This window comes from Hibiscus syriacus, unplaced genomic scaffold (genome assembly GCF_006381635.1).
Source record: "Hibiscus syriacus cultivar Baekdansim isolate YM2019G1 unplaced genomic scaffold, ASM638163v2 tig00000656_pilon, whole genome shotgun sequence".
Classification (NCBI taxonomy): domain Eukaryota; kingdom Viridiplantae; phylum Streptophyta; class Magnoliopsida; order Malvales; family Malvaceae; genus Hibiscus; species Hibiscus syriacus.
Genome location: NW_024061805.1, coordinates 157,393 through 175,388, shown reverse-complemented (window position 1 = coordinate 175,388; position 17,996 = coordinate 157,393). Strand labels below are relative to the sequence as shown.

Here is a 17,996-nt window from a genome sequence, read left to right as displayed (position 1 = left end):
AGGTGTCACATTGACTATTCAAACTTTAAACTTTTAACGAAAACCAATGAAATTTAAAACTTTTATTAAAATAACATTGTCATTGTACACGAGTTAACCAAAACAAGACAAAACTAATCAGAACATTTGTAACTAACACTTTTCTTACATGCCAACACACTACATACAACAAAATACCTACTATGACTTTCCTTCTGATCTGATCGTTGAGTAGAGATATGTTGATCTGTAAATTCCTATTCTTGATTCTCCTGCTCTTCGAAACCTACATGTAAAAACACTTACACGCTAAGTCATAGACTTAGTGAGGCATAATTACATAATAAAGAATTACTAAAAATATAAACATGTCGTCTACTATCCAAACGCAATTATACTATCATACCATCATTTATTATACCACATATGAGACAATATAAATCATAATAATACCATATTAAGATACAATTATATACATCCTCGTTATGTCCTATTTAAGCCCATATACACTATTGAGAACCCAAGGTATACGAGTATTATGAGTTGTGCACACGTATGATGTCACCACAGCTTAATGAATGTTCCGAATGACCTATCCAGGGGTCATAAAGATCCTCGGTAACTATCCAGAGGTCATAAAGATCCTCGGTAACTATCCAGAGGTCATAAAGATCCTCGGTAACTGTCCATAGGTCCCGAAGAACCTAGGTAAACTATTCATATGTTCCTTAGAACATCGGTATACAGTCCATATGTCTCGAAAGACATAGGTAGTTCTTTGACTCTTAGCATGCCAACTATACCTACAGTTCTCATAACTCATATCATGAGCATTGTCTTTTACCTTATTATATATTCACACATCATATCACATTTTTCTTTTCCTATAGCTCTTTATCACATGTTCATATGATCATCTTATCACCTATACCTTTTCATATAACCATTACATACATACATACATACATGTCATCATTTATGTTTTTATCATACTCCTATAGTATTATCCTTCATCTCTTTTATCTCTTGTTCATTTTTCATCCAATAACTTATATAAATGTATATATATCACGTATACTAGTTCCTAGGTCCCATTACACTAGCATATTTTCATATATTTGTAATCACGTAGTTTATTTTTCATATAATTCATGTCACCCCTCATATGATTTCATATTCATATGCTATATATTTCATATTCTTTCTTATGTCCTTTTCACACTTCTTATTTCATATTCTTATGAAATTATATTGATCATTTTAACTATTTCACATATTTAACACATTTATCTACCTATTTACACAACTCATATAATATATATATACTGTAACATGTCAATACATATGCTCATTCATACATATAAACCATAAAAAACACATCACACACACTTCATATACCTAATATAGATATCTCGTAACTCATTCAATCCCATATGACACATACATTCATATATAAGCTCTAATCTGGAAAATAGACGTACCACAATCTGCATAGTATATCCCATAATGCATATGGTATGAATTCATATCATCTTTAATAATATTGAATGAATCATGTATCAAGATATTAAATCTAAACTTATCGCAAGTCTAGAATTGAATATACTAACATAATCATGTTACGCATATGCACTCACCTTAGCCTTGTTTTGAATTGAATCAATTCTAACCCTTCGATTACTTTGAAGCAAAGTCACGTTCAATAACTACATAATAATACATTGATACATATCAGTATCCAATTAATATACTCTAATCTATCATTTCTTAGACCAAAAGAAAGATTTATTTCTATTTCTCTTGAAGTGCATCGATGCATTCAACAGTGCATCGATGCATTCTTTAGCATGTGCATCGATGCAGTACCCGTGCATCGATGCACAAATCACCTTCGATGTTTTCATTTTAAGGGGATGCATCGATGCACTCCTTATGCATCGATGCACCAATTGCATTCGATGTTTCCATTTTAATAGGTGCATCGATACACACTGAACAATTTCTAGAGATTTACCCTTGATGCATCGGTGCACCTTGAATTTGCATCGATGCACATAGCTCAGAATTCATTTTAAATCCCGAAAATCTACTCAAAACAACTCAAATGCTTCATATTTCATCCCCTTTCATGTTCTTAACTCTCATACACTTATTTAAACTAATTAATACCCATTCAATATCTCTTACACTTCAAAATTCATTCCTCCACATAGAATTTAAGAATTTCACTCAAATTCCCATATGATATAATTCTGATTCTAACCCTTCATATCCTTTAATCAAGTTCGAGACAAGTCAAATTCAACTTCCAATTCTCAATATAAACTTTATTTCGATATTTCATTCAAAAACTCCAAATCTTTAAATCCTCATAAACTCTTCATCTTGTTGTTTTAAAGCAAATCAATATTTCCTTAATCTTACTTAGCATCTAATAATCAAAACTAAACTTAAATTTCAGCACATAATCAGCTCAAGAGAAAACTCACATTTGCTTGGCTTCACACGTGAAGAAGAAGAAGAAAAAAAGAAGAGAACTCTGGAAACCTCTAAACTTTGTTTCCTTCCTTCCACGTGTATCTATATATACCATATATTATTATTATATTTTTCTTTTCTTTGCGAATGAGCATACTATCCTTTCATTCCTCATTCTTTTCAATTTGATCTTACACCTCATTTCTCATATAAGTCTTTAAACCACTCAATTATTATAATTTAAATCACCAAATTTTGAAACCTTACAATTTAGTCACTAACCCGGTATTGAGGATGTTACACTTCAATCGAGCTTCTAATTTTTTTTGAGTTCAAGCCTTTTCGAGTTCAAGTTTCAATATTATATTTCGAGTTCGAGTTGAACTTGATAATTTTTAGCTCGTGAGTTTGAGTCGAGTTGAGCTTACTTTTAAAGTTTTCAAGTTCGAGTCGAGCTTAGCAATACTCGAGTTCGACTCGGCTCGTTTAACAAACGACGTCGTTTGGTTTAATTTTTTTTTTTTAAAAAAAATTGGCGGTTCAACCGGTTCACGGTCCGGTCCGGTTCGAACGGTTCAGTGGTTTCGTCCGATTCAATAGTAGTGGTTTAACCGGATTACAATAAACCGGACCAGACAGCGGTTCCCGATTGAATCGGCCGGTCCGATTTTCAAAACACTGGTTTCATGGAAAGAGAAAGCTACCTGATCTGAGAGACTCCATGGAAAGTGAGGTGTTTTTCAAGTCAAAATCCAAAGAAAAATATAGCTAAACTAAACACCAGATCTTGGTCGAGTGGAATGGCGGTGGCCTTGCTTTTCAAGAGGGTTTGTTATTATGAAGAAGAAGAATCAAACGGTCAGTTAAACATGCTGAGTCAGCTGATTTAACGTGTCATGACAAATATTATGTTACTGCAGTAACGATTGTTAATAGTTGTTAACATTGAGTGACCATTAGCATAGTTTACCCTTAAAAATATTACATTCTTATGTTGTCACTATTCACAATTAATATCTATATAATAATTAATAGGATAAACTACTTCAAATACTACTTACCTTTAAACTCAATCTTGTTACTCCGTCGTTATTGATCTAACGGAATAATAACATGACAGTTGTGCACCATGACGTTGCTAACTTAGCTATCTCACCAAAACAACATAATTTTATTTTGAGAAAATTTAATAAATAATGTAACCAAGGGGATTCAAACTCAAGACCCTTTATATCAAAGTCTAAGTCTTAACCATTGTACTAACCTTAATTTTTATATAACATTACAAACATAATATACATTACATGAGTCACACATTCCAAATGTTATTTTCTAAAAAAATTCATGAAATTATTAAAAGTCTTAAATAAAACCCTAAATTCCAGAAATAATCAAAACAATACTAAATTCCTAAAATCCGAAATATTTTCAAGGAGGAAACTAAAACAAAATCTTCCCCGAAAACTAGTCTTAAAAACAACATTTACACATTAAAAATAACAATATCAATAATAAAACAACAAATTTCCCTATAGACGAATTCAATGAGCCCTAAAATTTAAAAATACAACAAAAATATGACACGAAAACCCCATAAGTTTTAAAATTTTCAGAACTTAACCACCCTCGGATTCATCAAGAATGCATCCGCAGATTGATTCAAGCATTTTATTTTATTTTTTTGGGTTTTTTAGGAATTTAGGAGTTTTTTTAGGAAATTTCTAAAATTTAGGGTGTTATTTAGGAATTTTAATAACTTTATGAGTTAAAAAAAAATAACATTTGGAATGCGTAGCTCATGTTATGTATATTATGTTCGTAAGATTATATCAAAACTTTAGGTTGGTGTAGTGATTAAGCCTTTGTCTTGGCTTTTAAGGGTCTTGAGTTCAAATCCTTTTGGTTACATTTTTTTATTAAATTTTCTCAAAACAAAACATCATTTTGGGTTTTTTAGCATCAAATGCAGTCATGCCAAAACGAAGTTATTTTGGTGAGGTAACCACGTTGGTGAGGTAACCACGTTAGTGACGTCACGACTTACTATTGTCATGTCATCGTCCCGTTAGATCATTAACGGTGAAGTGACATAATTGCACTTAAAAATAAACTTTAGTACTAAAGTTGATAAAAATTAAAACGTTAGTGGTATAAATAAATCCGAACTTAAAAGTGAATAGTTTTTGAAGTAATTTACCCTAATTAATAATAGTCCTTTGTAATTGTATACTATATTTCATAGAGCAGGCCGAAAGAGGCAAATATTATAAAGACATAGTAGGGAATCCACATTGCTCACTGGGCCGGCTTATAATAGTAGCGCGTGGTAAACACTTTCTCAAAAGAGCGTGACTTGTGAAAGCACCGATTGACTAAAAATGTTAGCTGGCCATCAGCGGCTACAACACGAATACGCGTAAGCCTTATCCTATTGGTTCACGCAAGCCCTTTCTGGTCATTTCATTTGTCGAATTGGGCTATAAATCAAGGGCGATCGGGTGTGATAATTCCCATCCCAACATCGAAATCGACCTGAATTTCAATTTCTTCTTCAAATTTTCAAGGTAATTTAATCTTCTCGGTTTTTCTTTTATTGGTTTTAGTTTTTGATTTCTTTGTGGTTGATTGATTTTTTATTTGTTCCATCGATTTGAATATTTGATGAACTATGACTAGGGTTTCATTTCCTCTTTTTGATTTCATGTTTTTCTGTTAATTCAATATTTGGTTACGTTTTCTTTTATCAGTCGATTTTTATCATTAATAGTCCGTTAGATTTACTTATAAATTGTTTATGAATTTCACCTTTTTTAAATCTGTAAATTGTTCCATGAATTTTTACGAACTTGTGAATTTAAAAAAAATTGCATTGATTCGTTTTCCCCCCATAAAATTTAGGTTACCAAGGTGTGAATTTGTTTGGAAATTGATTGAAACAATCTGAATGTTTTAGATTACGTTGGGATAACGAGCCTCCTATATGTACTTATAAATAGGGTGAAAGTTGCGGTCTTGATTGTATGCATGTTTTGTAATTTTGTTTTTGTTTGCAGTAATCTTATATGTGTTTTATTTTGATTGAAAATAGATGCAAATCTTCGTCAAGACCCTTACTGGCAAGACCATCACCCTTGAGGTGGAAAGCTCCGACACCATTGATAACGTCAAGGCCAAGATCCAGGACAAGGAAGGAATCCCACCAGACCAACAGAGGCTTATCTTCGCTGGAAAACAGCTGGAGGATGGCCGTACCCTTGCAGACTACAACATTCAGAAGGAGTCCACCCTCCACTTGGTCCTTCGTTTGAGGGGTGGTATGCAAATCTTTGTTAAGACCCTTACTGGCAAGACCATCACCCTCGAGGTGGAAAGCTCCGACACCATTGATAACGTTAAGGCCAAGATTCAAGACAAGGAAGGGATCCCCCCAGACCAGCAGAGATTGATCTTTGCCGGTAAACAACTCGAGGATGGCCGCACCTTGGCTGACTACAACATCCAAAAGGAATCCACCCTTCACTTGGTGCTCCGTCTCCGCGGTGGTATGCAAATCTTTGTGAAGACACTCACTGGGAAGACCATCACCTTGGAGGTTGAGAGCTCGGACACTATTGACAATGTCAAGGCTAAAATTCAAGATAAGGAGGGTATCCCCCCAGACCAGCAGAGATTGATATTTGCCGGTAAACAACTCGAGGATGGCCGCACCTTGGCTGACTACAACATCCAAAAGGAATCCACCCTTCACTTGGTGCTCCGTCTCCGTGGTGGTATGCAAATCTTTGTGAAGACACTCACTGGGAAGACCATCACCTTGGAGGTTGAGAGCTCGGACACTATTGACAATGTCAAGGCTAAAATTCAAGATAAGGAGGGTATCCCCCCAGACCAGCAGAGGTTGATATTTGCCGGTAAACAACTCGAGGATGGCCGCACCTTGGCTGACTACAACATCCAGAAAGAGTCGACCCTTCACTTGGTGCTTCGTCTCCGTGGTGGTATGCAGATTTTTGTGAAGACACTGACTGGGAAGACCATCACCTTGGAGGTTGAGAGCTCGGACACCATTGATAATGTCAAGGCTAAGATCCAGGATAAGGAAGGTATCCCTCCGGACCAGCAGAGGCTGATCTTTGCAGGGAAGCAGCTGGAGGATGGCAGGACTCTTGCGGACTACAACATCCAGAAGGAATCCACTCTCCACCTAGTCCTCCGCCTTCGTGGTGGTTTCTGAGTGATGATCATTTGAAGAAGTGTGATTGCTGATTGGGATCTAGCATTATGTTTATGGTTTTTATGCTTTGTGTGGGCTTGCTGTGATGCAGTGGCTAATTACTAAAAATAAATTATAAGAACTTTTATAGTTTGTTTATGTTGCAAGGTTTATGGTTTCCTGTACTTGGTTATCGATCATATGAAGTTTCTATGATATTTATATGCTTTTATGATTCCTTTGAAGCTTGATATATTGTTCACTTCAATAATTTCACGATTAATATAAATCTCAGATGGGGTTACGTTAATTATGTAAACAAGTATCGATGAAAATTAAAAATTAAAGAAATTGATGTTTACTTGAGTTTGAAATAGGTAAGTAGCGGTGTAAACGAGTTGAGTCGAATTCGGGTATTGTTGAGTTTGATTCGATTCGAAAGTTCAGTTCGAAAACTTTAAAATGAAGTTCGATTCGAAGATTCACGAGGTTCAAATTTTAAACTCAAACTTGAAATCCTGAATTGAAGCTCGTGAGCAGCTCGAAATGAAAAAAAATCTTAAACTTAACTACATTCAAACTCAAATTCGAACCTAAATCTTAAATACATAAAAGTTTTATTGTAATTTTTTTTTAAAAATTCAACACATAAATGTTAATATTATTAATAATTTATATTTTAAAAAATAAAATCTTAATATATTATATTTTCGAGTTGCTCACGAGTTTTTACTAGTTTTTCGAGTCGAGTATCAAATAATTCGTTTCGGCTCGTTAAGAATTTGAGCTCGAGTCGAGTTCATTCGATCCGAGTATTTATCGAGGCTTGACCAAGTCGATCTTGAGTAGCTTACGATATGTCTCGTCTCATTTAAAGTCCTATAGTTACGTAAGTATGACTCCAAATCAAAATTTAAATGAAATAAAAAACTGAAAGTTCGACCTGAACTACAAACATCTCAAACTTGCTTAATTGAATCTAATAAGATAGCAACTAAACATCTTATTAAATACCTTTTATGTTTTTTGTGTGTTTAATTAATAATTAAATTTTAAGTGCCTTTTTTTTATTAATTTGACTTTTATGAATATTAAATACCTTCCATACATTTTTAAACGCCTTTTATGTATTTAATTAAAGATTAAATTTTAATTTGACCCTTTTAATATTTTTTATGAATATTCATATTTTTTACTATATATAAACGCTTTTATAAATTGTATATTATATTATGTGCACGATGTACCTCTACATTATATTTATTTTATGGTTAACAGTTGTAAATGAGACGAGACAACTCGCGAGTTATTCGAGATCGACTCGATCAATGTTCGATAAATACTCGAATCGAATGGACTCGACTCGAGTTCTTAACGAGGTGAAACGAGCTACTCGATATTAGACTCGAAAAGCTCATGAGTAGTTCGAAAATATAATATATTAAGATTTTATTTTTAAAAAATAAATTAATAATAATATTAATATTTATGTATTGATTTTTTTTTTAAATACAGTAAGATTTCATATATTTAAGGTTCATGTTCGAATTTGAGTTTGAGGCTTTAATCAAGTTAAGTTTAAGAATTTTTTTTCTTCATTTCGAGTCTTTTCGAGCTGCTCACGAGCTTCAGTTCAGGATTTCGAGTTCGAATCGAGCTTGAAAATTTTAAGCTCGTGAGTTTTCGAGTCGAGTCGAGCTCAGCAATACTCGTGCTCGACTCGGCTCGTTTACACCCCTATCCTAGAGTGTTTTTCTTTAAGACTTACGAGTGAAAGGCATATCGTTAATTTCTAAATTAATAATTATAAGTGTTTTTGTGTCATTTTGTATCATTTTTTATTTATTTGATTGATATTCCATACATCCTATACATGTCATTTATTAACTGCTATATTAATGAATCATACATTCGTTTTAAAAAATTATCAAAGGTAATGTTATTTTACGTCGTGTGATGACGAAATTACGTCTAACATGACTGTATTTCAATTCCAATTAATTCACGTAATAAGAAAACATCATTTTTAAATAAAATCGAGTGAGTTAAATCATGTTCATCATATCAAATATTTTTAAAATAGATTCATTCTAAAAAATGTCATCAAAATAAAAGGATCGTAACTTAAATATTGAATTAAAATCTGTAAACTTTCGCTATTTAGACAACGATTTAAATAAAGGTACAAATTTTGGGCGTTGTGAGAGTACTAATCTTACCTCACACGTAACCGACACTCGAATCCTGAAAGAATGAATTTCTAGTGATATGTAGGCCAATTTATATCTTTAAAATGATTTTTCTTAAAATTTCTATCTTTTAAAAGACATTTTTAGGTATTCGATCTACCTAGCCCAAAGTTCAATAGCGACTCTAAATTTCACATTAACAAAATTCAAATTTTCTAAAAATAAAATCATAATCATTTTTAAATTTAATTATTTATAAGAAAAAATGGTTATGACAGCTTGACGACTCTACTGGGGACATTTGAGAGTCAGACCTTGTTCGATTATACATTGTCCGAGTGAATAAAATTTTACAAATTTTAACTATTATTTAATTTACGATCCTTTTAATTTCAATTGTTTTTATCATGCATCATGTTTTTACTCTTGTAAATAGTTATGCTAATGTTTGATTTCATTGTTTTCAGACTTGTTAAGGTTTTTGAAAATGAGTCGTGATTTTTTATATTATTTTATTTTATTTTGTCAAAAGGTTTGTGAGTTATTCCTCACATACATCACGTGCATTTGCATATCATGAGCTCTATCCCGAGCTTCGTCCCACTAAGTGGAAGTGAGTCACTAGTGCCTTCGTGAGTAGCCCTTCGCATAGGCTAGTGAATCACTCCCGAAGTACATGCCTTTATGATCTTCGTGAGGAGCCCTCCGTGTAGACATAAGGAATGTACTTCCTCAATTAAACTCTAACCATTTAAGTCTATAATGGATGAGAATTGAGGGTTTGGTAGCCCAAGGGGGCACCGACATCAAGGACAATTCCAGTACCTCTATTACCTTAGAGCCGAAATCATGCATATAGTGAACCATAGAATCGCCACATTAGGTAGAGCAATGGAAAATTGTTTCCGACGGTAGTCACCCTAATAAGAGTACACAAAGGAGAACTGATTTTGAACTTTCACCATTTACTTTAAATTCATAGAATAATTTTCTTACCATATGAAAGCATACGAACTAGATACCATGCGGTTAAGACTAAATTTTTTAAAATAAAGCATGTCAGGTAGAAAACATGTCTAGGTAAGATTAAACCTAAAGTAAAGGCATGTTTGGATATGTGTTATATTCGTCTTTGAATAATACTTTATATTTATCGATTATTTTATATGTACTGATTCATTTTTTCATATCTTTGTCATTTCTCACATTATATCATCATCACATAGTTGTAGATCCACAGATGAATCTCTAATTGAAATATTTTCATAAATAGAGAAAAAGTTTATCTCTCAAGTAATCTCACACATATACATGCATTGTTTGACAATGAAAGCTTATAAGAACGATGAGGAAACTCGCTTGAAGATTAGACATAAAGGTTGATCAATATAACATCATCCGAGATTTGACAGGTGATCACTTGATCCAAGCAACGATGAAGCTACAAAATTTTACCTACAATTGTTGCACCTTTAATGATCAAGACTTAATGCACACCTTTAATCATCAACACTTGAAGGGTATAGTTTTCAAGGACAAAGCTTTGAGAACAAGCATCGACCTACTTTAGACCAAGCAAACAAAAACATGTATGTGAAAATGGATTATCTTGAATAATGAAGACTTTCGTCTCTAATGAAACTTGTTCTAGGATATTCATCTTTGGGATCAATACCTTTTTACATTGCACTCGCATTTTCATATATGAATTTTGTATTTACATTGTATTTTATTTAAGAATTTTCGCATGAATAATTAATGAAAACATGGGTTTAATTCGTGAGGAATTCCATGGCATTGATCTTATCAAAGTACTAAAGATGGAAGCAAAGTTTAAGCAATTGAAGAAAAAACTGCAAGAGAGTATGCAGAAAATACAAACAAACTGGGAATCCAAATTAGAGCAATTACAAAAGACCGCTATGGATTTCATTTTGCGAAACCAGGCCAACATGGTAGGCCAGATTGTTGAAAAATTGGCTAATATTAACAAGGAAAAAGTTAAGGAGAAGATTTTACCGAATGAGATAACCATTGAGTGTGTGACGACATGTTGCTCCACAAGCTAATCATTTCACCTGGGAGGCTTCAAAGTCACGAAGCAAGTTTATCTGCCCTTAAGACTCAAGAAGCCAAGACCAATGCTCGTTGTAGCCCCACTAATTATAGTATGTCTTATTCTGATTAAATGAAGAATGTTGGGAATAAGATCCTTGATAATTTGAAGAGTTGGTTCAAAAACTATCTTAAAGGAATTAGTAGACAGAACTCCCAAGATGAAGGGGATGCATAAGAGTTAGATTTGGTCTTCGACTTAGTGCTCCCACCCAAATTCAAAATGCCCGAATTTGAAAAATACAATAGAATCAGTTGTCATATTGCTCATCTCACGATGTTTATTCAAATGATGAATGGCTACACCAGTAATGATAAAATGTTAATCCACTGATTTCAAGATAGCCTAATCAGACCCGCTTCTACGTGGTATAATAAACTAAGTCGCACTAAAATTCGCTTATGGAAGTATTTAGCTCATGCTTTTCTATATCAATATAAACACATAACTGAAATGGCCCCTGACCGAACAACGTTACAAACATGAAGATGAGTAACAAGAGCTTCTGACAATATGTATAATGATGGAAGGACGTTGTTTCCTTGGTGCACCCATCAATGACCGAAAGGGAGTTCATCACCTCATTTATTGACACGTTGAAATCTCCATATATCAATCATATACTTAGGGTTGCTACAAAGAAATTTTTTGATATTGTCATGTGTAGAGAGATGATTGAAAGTGCTATAAGGAATGACAAGCTAGGAAACAATGATGATTCTAACACTGAGGATGAAACTGAAATCAAGATGGTGGTATATTATTTTCCCAGCTAATCTTTCAATTATTTGAATTATAAAGGAAAGAGGAAAATGATCTTTTCGAGTAAGAGAGTTCAACTTCTTGTAATCAATACAGATTCGCCATCCATTTTGAACCCTTGTGGGCACTAACTCCCCTTCTTTATTTTCTACCACTGTGACTCTTGTTTTCTTGGGAACCACATAAATCAGACTTACCCAATTACTATCTGATATCAGATAAATTACGTCAGCATCAAGGAGTTTCTGAATTTCTTTCTTTACTACTTCCATCATTAGTGGATTTAATTGGAATTGTCCTTCTCGTGATGGCTTTGCTCTTTCTTCAATTTTGATCTTGTGCATGCAGGTAGAGGGACTTAATCCTTTAATGTCGACAATGGTCCATCCTATAGCTTCTTTGTGCGAACGCAACACCGTTACCAAAGCTTATTCCTTTCATTCGGATAATTTATTTGAGATGATCACTGGTAAGGTTCCATTTTCTCCTAAAAAGGTATACTTCAATTGTTCCGGTAACTGCTTTAATTCTACCTCAGGTGCCTGCAAAACAGAAGGTAAAATTTTAGTTTTAGAGAAAGGTAAAAATAAATCAGAATTAATTGAATAAATATTTTCAAACTCCATTTTTTCCTCTTTGTGGCAAAGTTCAAGATCCCTGGAAAGATTATAAGAAAAATTAGATTCAATATATTCATCAATTAAAAGATCTATAACATCAACATAATTAATTCTTTCGACACGATCTGGGTATTTCATTGTTTGTAAACATCAAATTCAACGATCTCACCATTAAATTCCATTGTCAGTATACCACTTCTAACATCGATCTTTGTATGTGCGGTGCTTAAGAAGGGTCGGCCTAAGTGTACTTCAGAATAGGTATCCGACCAATCATGTTCTATGTCAATGATATAGAAATCCATAGGAAAAATAATACATCGACCTTCACGAAGACATTTTCCATCATTCCCACTGGATAGATCACGGACCGATCAGTCAACTGTATGGTTACTCCCGTTTCCTTCAAAGGCTCGTTAGTAATCATTTTATAAATAGAAAATGACATAACGTTGACTGAAGCTCCTAAGTCACACATTGCACGTTTAATTTTAAAAATACATATTTTACAATGTTTGACTAACATACCTTGATCCTTCATCTTTGGTGGGAGCTTTCGTTGAAAATTTGCAGAAACATTTCTCCCAAATTTACCTTTTCGTGCCCCATTAATTTCCTCTTTGTATTGTAAAGCTCCTTTAAAAATCGAGCATACCTCGGTACTTGTCGAATTACTTCAAGAAGAGATATGTTAACTTGAACTTTTTGGAACACCTCTAAGATCTATCTTTCTTCTCTTTTATCACGCTTTAATAATCTTGATGGAAATGGTGGTGCGATTTCATGAGAATAAGGAGGAGATGGCGTTAGATGTGACCCTTTTTCTTCTGGAACTTTGGGTGAGATGATTGTTCCATTTTGGAAAAAGGTTGTTTACCGGTGTAATTAGAATTATGTAATGAAACAACCTGTCATATTATTTGGTTCGCTTATCACTCCTATATCAATTCGTAAAACATCTCATTCGAAAGAGATAATGAATTTCTATGATATACTAATTAAAGTTGTTATTTTAATTTATGTTAAATATCAAATTTAATCTTAAATATACCTCCTTATATATACTTTCAAGTGCTCCTCAAATTACTTTTAATGACTTTGTTTTTATGTCCTTAATAATGAATACCAAAATTAATCCAACTCATATTTAAGATATTTATTGAATGATTCATAAGGCCCTCAAATCTTTAGATAAATTGAATAAATTTTTCTATCACATCATTATTTATGTATGAATTATCACGTCATTACAATAACGATCAATATTATTTTTCGTCAATCAAAGGATCTTATTGTAACACCTCAAATTTCAAGTCAGTAGTTTCGGATTTACCCGAAAGTTCTGTGGATCTCATGGAGTAGTTATTAAAATCATTGGGCTGATCGAGAGTCTAATTGGGCTAAAAAAGATTATAAAAAATGGGAGTTTTGGATATAAGAAAATGTGAAGGACCAAAAGTGTGATTCTCTCATTTGTGAAAAGTTGAGGGTTTTATATCATCCTTCATATTCTTCTCTTCATTATGCTTCTTCTCATTTTTTCTTCTCCTTTTTCCCCTCTAAGTGCTCCAACTAATGGTAAGTTTCTTGAGCCTTTTTAAACTTCTTTTGAACTTTAAATTTGTCTTTAAATCATTCAGCAACAAATGTGGGGGTTGAGTGCTCAAATTCAAGTGAAAAATAAGGAAACAAATGTGGTTGAATAAATGATCTTCATTTTGGATTCCCTAGCTAAGGTAATGTATTTCTAATCATTTGTTGTGTTATGAATTTCCTACATATGATTTATGGTTAGAGATTTGAGAATTTAATCATATTTGAGGATTTTATTTGATTCTTGCATTAAATGGCATTTTTGGTGTACAACTTGTATTTTTAAAGTGTTAAATAGCTCTAAATAACTCATTGAAGCTTTAGAAGTTGATTTGGGGCCAACATAGAGTGTTTAGGAAGATTTTTAAGGGGTTTCCAAGTCTATTTTTAGGTTTTCTAGGTTAGGGTACCGATACTATATGAACTTAGATGATTTCTAGACGTTTTATATATGGAGTATCGATACTCTAAGGAGAAGTATCGATATTGTAGCCCTGGTATCAATACTAAGGGTAATAGTAATGATATTGGAGTAATTTTTGCAATCCAGCAGTCATTTTTTGTACTGATACTCAAAGATGTATCGATACTTGACCTAGGAGTATCGATACTACATGTAGGGTATCAATAGTACTCATTTTGGATGGTTAAATTTGACTTCGTCAAGGCTCGTAAGAGTTAAGGATGACACATAATTGTCAGACTTAGTCCGTGAAGGACTTAAATGATAAAAGGTGCCTAGAAAAATGCTTAGAAGTGGGTTACGACTGAAGTAACCATACTAGACGTAATACTTCTAAGTATCTTCAATTGAACACGTATTGAGTAATCATGAACGAATGATTGTTCTAAAGATGTACCAGTGAGTGAGACGATAAATGACGTTAACAGCACGATAGAGGAAATTGAGTACTACGTGAACATCCAATTTAAGAGTGAACTGATGAAGAAGTATGATGAGAATGGCTAGAGAATCGTTGTTAATGAACCAACCATGAACTGAATATTGGACTAGTAATAATGCCAAGTGGGTAGTGACGAATATCATCTGCCTTAAGGGCATGAAACACTACAATACTAATGAACCTATGCATAACATTCTAGATGAGAGAATGAGTGAGTTAGTATGGAGTGAGGAGATGACCTCACCTAAATTTGATAAGTTTGACAGTGAGTAGTTAAGCTACTTCGATTGCCCTTAAGACATTAGTTGATGTGACTGTTGAGACGTTTAGCTCTTTAGCATAGCTTGGTAATAAAGATGAGATAATAATGATACATGTGTCATAGTCATAAGAACCTTATGAGGTAAGATCCCATAAAACTAGTCTTTGTGTGACACGCGAGAAACAACAAAGACACTCTAGTTACTTTAGCAGTACGACGATCGTCTTGTGTGTATAAAATATCCGAACATATCCAAGTCAGTGCGATGGCACTTCAAACTCTAGTTAAACGTTGTACTAATGCTATGTGACCTAGACACGTTTCGAGTACTTTAAAGGAATAGACTAGCAGAACATAAACTCTGATGCTATGTGACTCCAGAGGTATCCTAGGTACTGGGCAATAAGAGCCTTTCTAGATAAAGATTCTAATGCTATGCAACTCATGTCTTATCTAGGGTACCTTGGGTAGGATATAGGGGTGAATCTCGAGATGCTAAGTGACCCTTCAACTACACCATGATGCATACCCTTATTTGTGTAATTGTACCCGACGTCTTTGTGATATCAGGTACTATCATTGTGTGTTGTATGATAATGCTTAGTAAGATGATACTGATGTTAGAGACCTAATATACATTTACTCATGACGAGGCCCTTAACAGTGACTAAGGGAAGCGTGAGACTTACACTAAAGATGTAGAACTATTGAACATTAAGTAGATAGAACTTGATTAGGATCATGCATATACCTACTGCTTATTACCATGTCTTCTAGCATGCTTATGTTAATAAGATTCATATGTTGCTCTAGATTAGTGATTACATTACTGGGCTTTGTAAGCTAATCATTCGGATGTTTCCATTCACAAGTTAGTATATTGAGTTGTTCGAGGAGCATTGTCATAGTAGGATTTCCAGCGCTCCTTATAGAGTACTGGTTGGTTACTGTAGTGGGCATGCGTATTCATAGGACCCTTACTTATGTATAGGACCCTTACTTATGTATTGGGATTTCTAAACTTTTAGTTATATTATTTGATATAAGCTATGTGTTACGGAGCTTCGATTTATGATTGTTTTGAACTATTGATTTTTAAATGAAGATTATGAGTATTGATTTTAAAAAATTGGTTAGTCACTTTGGTGATTTCGTGTAATATTTTAATCTTCTGAATTTCGGATTGAATCAGATTAAAATGTTATGATATTGATTAATTTTTTGAGTTTAAAGATTTAATTACAAGAAAAAAAAATCTAGGGTATGGATTGATTATTTTTAGAAATTGAAGGTCTCAGCGAACTATTAAACATAAAATATTTGAATTTGTAACTTTAAGTGTTCCTCTAATTACCTACGAGGCTTAATTATAAAATAATTGTCTAAACTATACCATATTTTCTCAAATGGGTGTTTGAACTTTTTTTTAAATCATCTAGGTGCCTAACGTTGCAAATGTTACAATTTTAGATACTTGGGTCGTAAACGCCGTTAAAATCTACAGTTAAGTGACCCATGTCACATTCTGATAAGTTTAAAAAGATTATTTAAAAATTAAAAATTAAAATTATATTTAAAAAAACAGATTTTGAAAATAGCCTCAAAACTTTGAAAATCCCCATTTCAACTCCTAAATCCACATTGCCCGTCACCCTTTATCGTCAATAAAGCTCTACCCAACCTTACCTCTCCCGACGATCAATAACCCTATGAAATTACGACCAATTGAATGATATTCGATGTTTTATACCCTGCGAATCCTAGGCTAAAAACCATGATCCCATGTGATCCCAACAATCAATCAACAACAAATACGACGACATATGACTAGGAAGATGACATATATTACGTCAGTGGCGGTGGTCATGACCGAAAAGTGTGGCGATAGCGAGTTAGGATTAGAGATTTAGAATTTTTAGGTATTTGAGTTTTTTTTTGTAATTTAAGAAAAGTTAGAGTTTTTAATAAATATAATAATATTTTTATTTATTGAAAAAATTAAAATTACTAGAATATGACATGTGTTACTTAACAGAGAAAATTAATGATAATTATGACTCAAACACCTAAAATGATAACATTTGTAAAGTTAAATACCTAAACAATTTAAACAATTTAGATGCTTATTCGAAGAAAGATATAATTTAAACAATTATTTTATAATTAAGCCCGCCTATAATGACTTTTTTTCTGTCCTTATAAATGAATAACTAAATTAACCCAAATGAGATTTAAAATGTTTGAATTTGTAACCTTAGTGCTCCACAAATTACCTTTAATGGCCTTGCATTTCTGTCCATTTATGAACCTGCTTTATCTTCACCTGTGAATGAATTGCTCAATTTCCAATCAAGGAATCCCATACAATTTTTAATTTCTCATATAGTAGCTACAGACAACAGCCACTTGTCATACCATTTTGGTAATTTGAATTCTACAATTTTTTATTATTATTTTTCAAAAAACGTACAATTTCCCATGGAAAATCCAAGATATTTTATAATAAAGTAGAACTCAAATTCACAAAATGATAAATGAATGACGTACCAAAAGTTAAATAGTTTTTTGATGAAAAAATATCACCAAAAAGCTCTTCACATAAGCCTCTTTTGAGTCATTTGACAATGACATAAAAGAGAGAGTGGGGTGGGAGTGCCATTAGCCATCAATTTGGCTGAATCCAAATGCACCATCTTTCTTGATCATATTTGATTTCATTGAATGTGGCATGGCTCATATGCATCATAATTAACCAAAACTTAAAAAAAATCAACTTATAAATTGTATTAAAATTTATCAAAATAATATGGGTAATAAAAATAAAATAAAATATTATTTATTAAAAAAAATTAAATATGGAATATTTGTACCATTGTGCT

At 33.0% G+C, this 17,996-nt stretch overlaps 1 protein-coding gene across 1 annotated transcript; it reads left to right on the top strand.

Annotated features, from left to right (window-relative positions):
- Positions 1–4,912: 4,912 nt before the first annotated feature.
- LOC120209594 (polyubiquitin) lies at positions 4,913–6,827 on the top strand. The gene is made up of 2 exons (XM_039208561.1): positions 4,913–5,021; positions 5,546–6,827. Exon 2 carries the CDS (start codon positions 5,546–5,548, stop codon positions 6,689–6,691), a length of 1,146 nt encoding a protein of 381 aa, XP_039064492.1. The 5' UTR covers positions 4,913–5,021; the 3' UTR covers positions 6,692–6,827.
- The last annotated feature ends 11,169 nt before the right edge of the window (positions 6,828–17,996 follow it).

Excerpts from the sequence above, each read along its gene's own strand:
- LOC120209594 (XM_039208561.1), top strand. The coding sequence starts at position 5,546 with ATGCAAATCTTCGTCAAGACCCTTACTGGCAAGACCATCACCCTTGAG.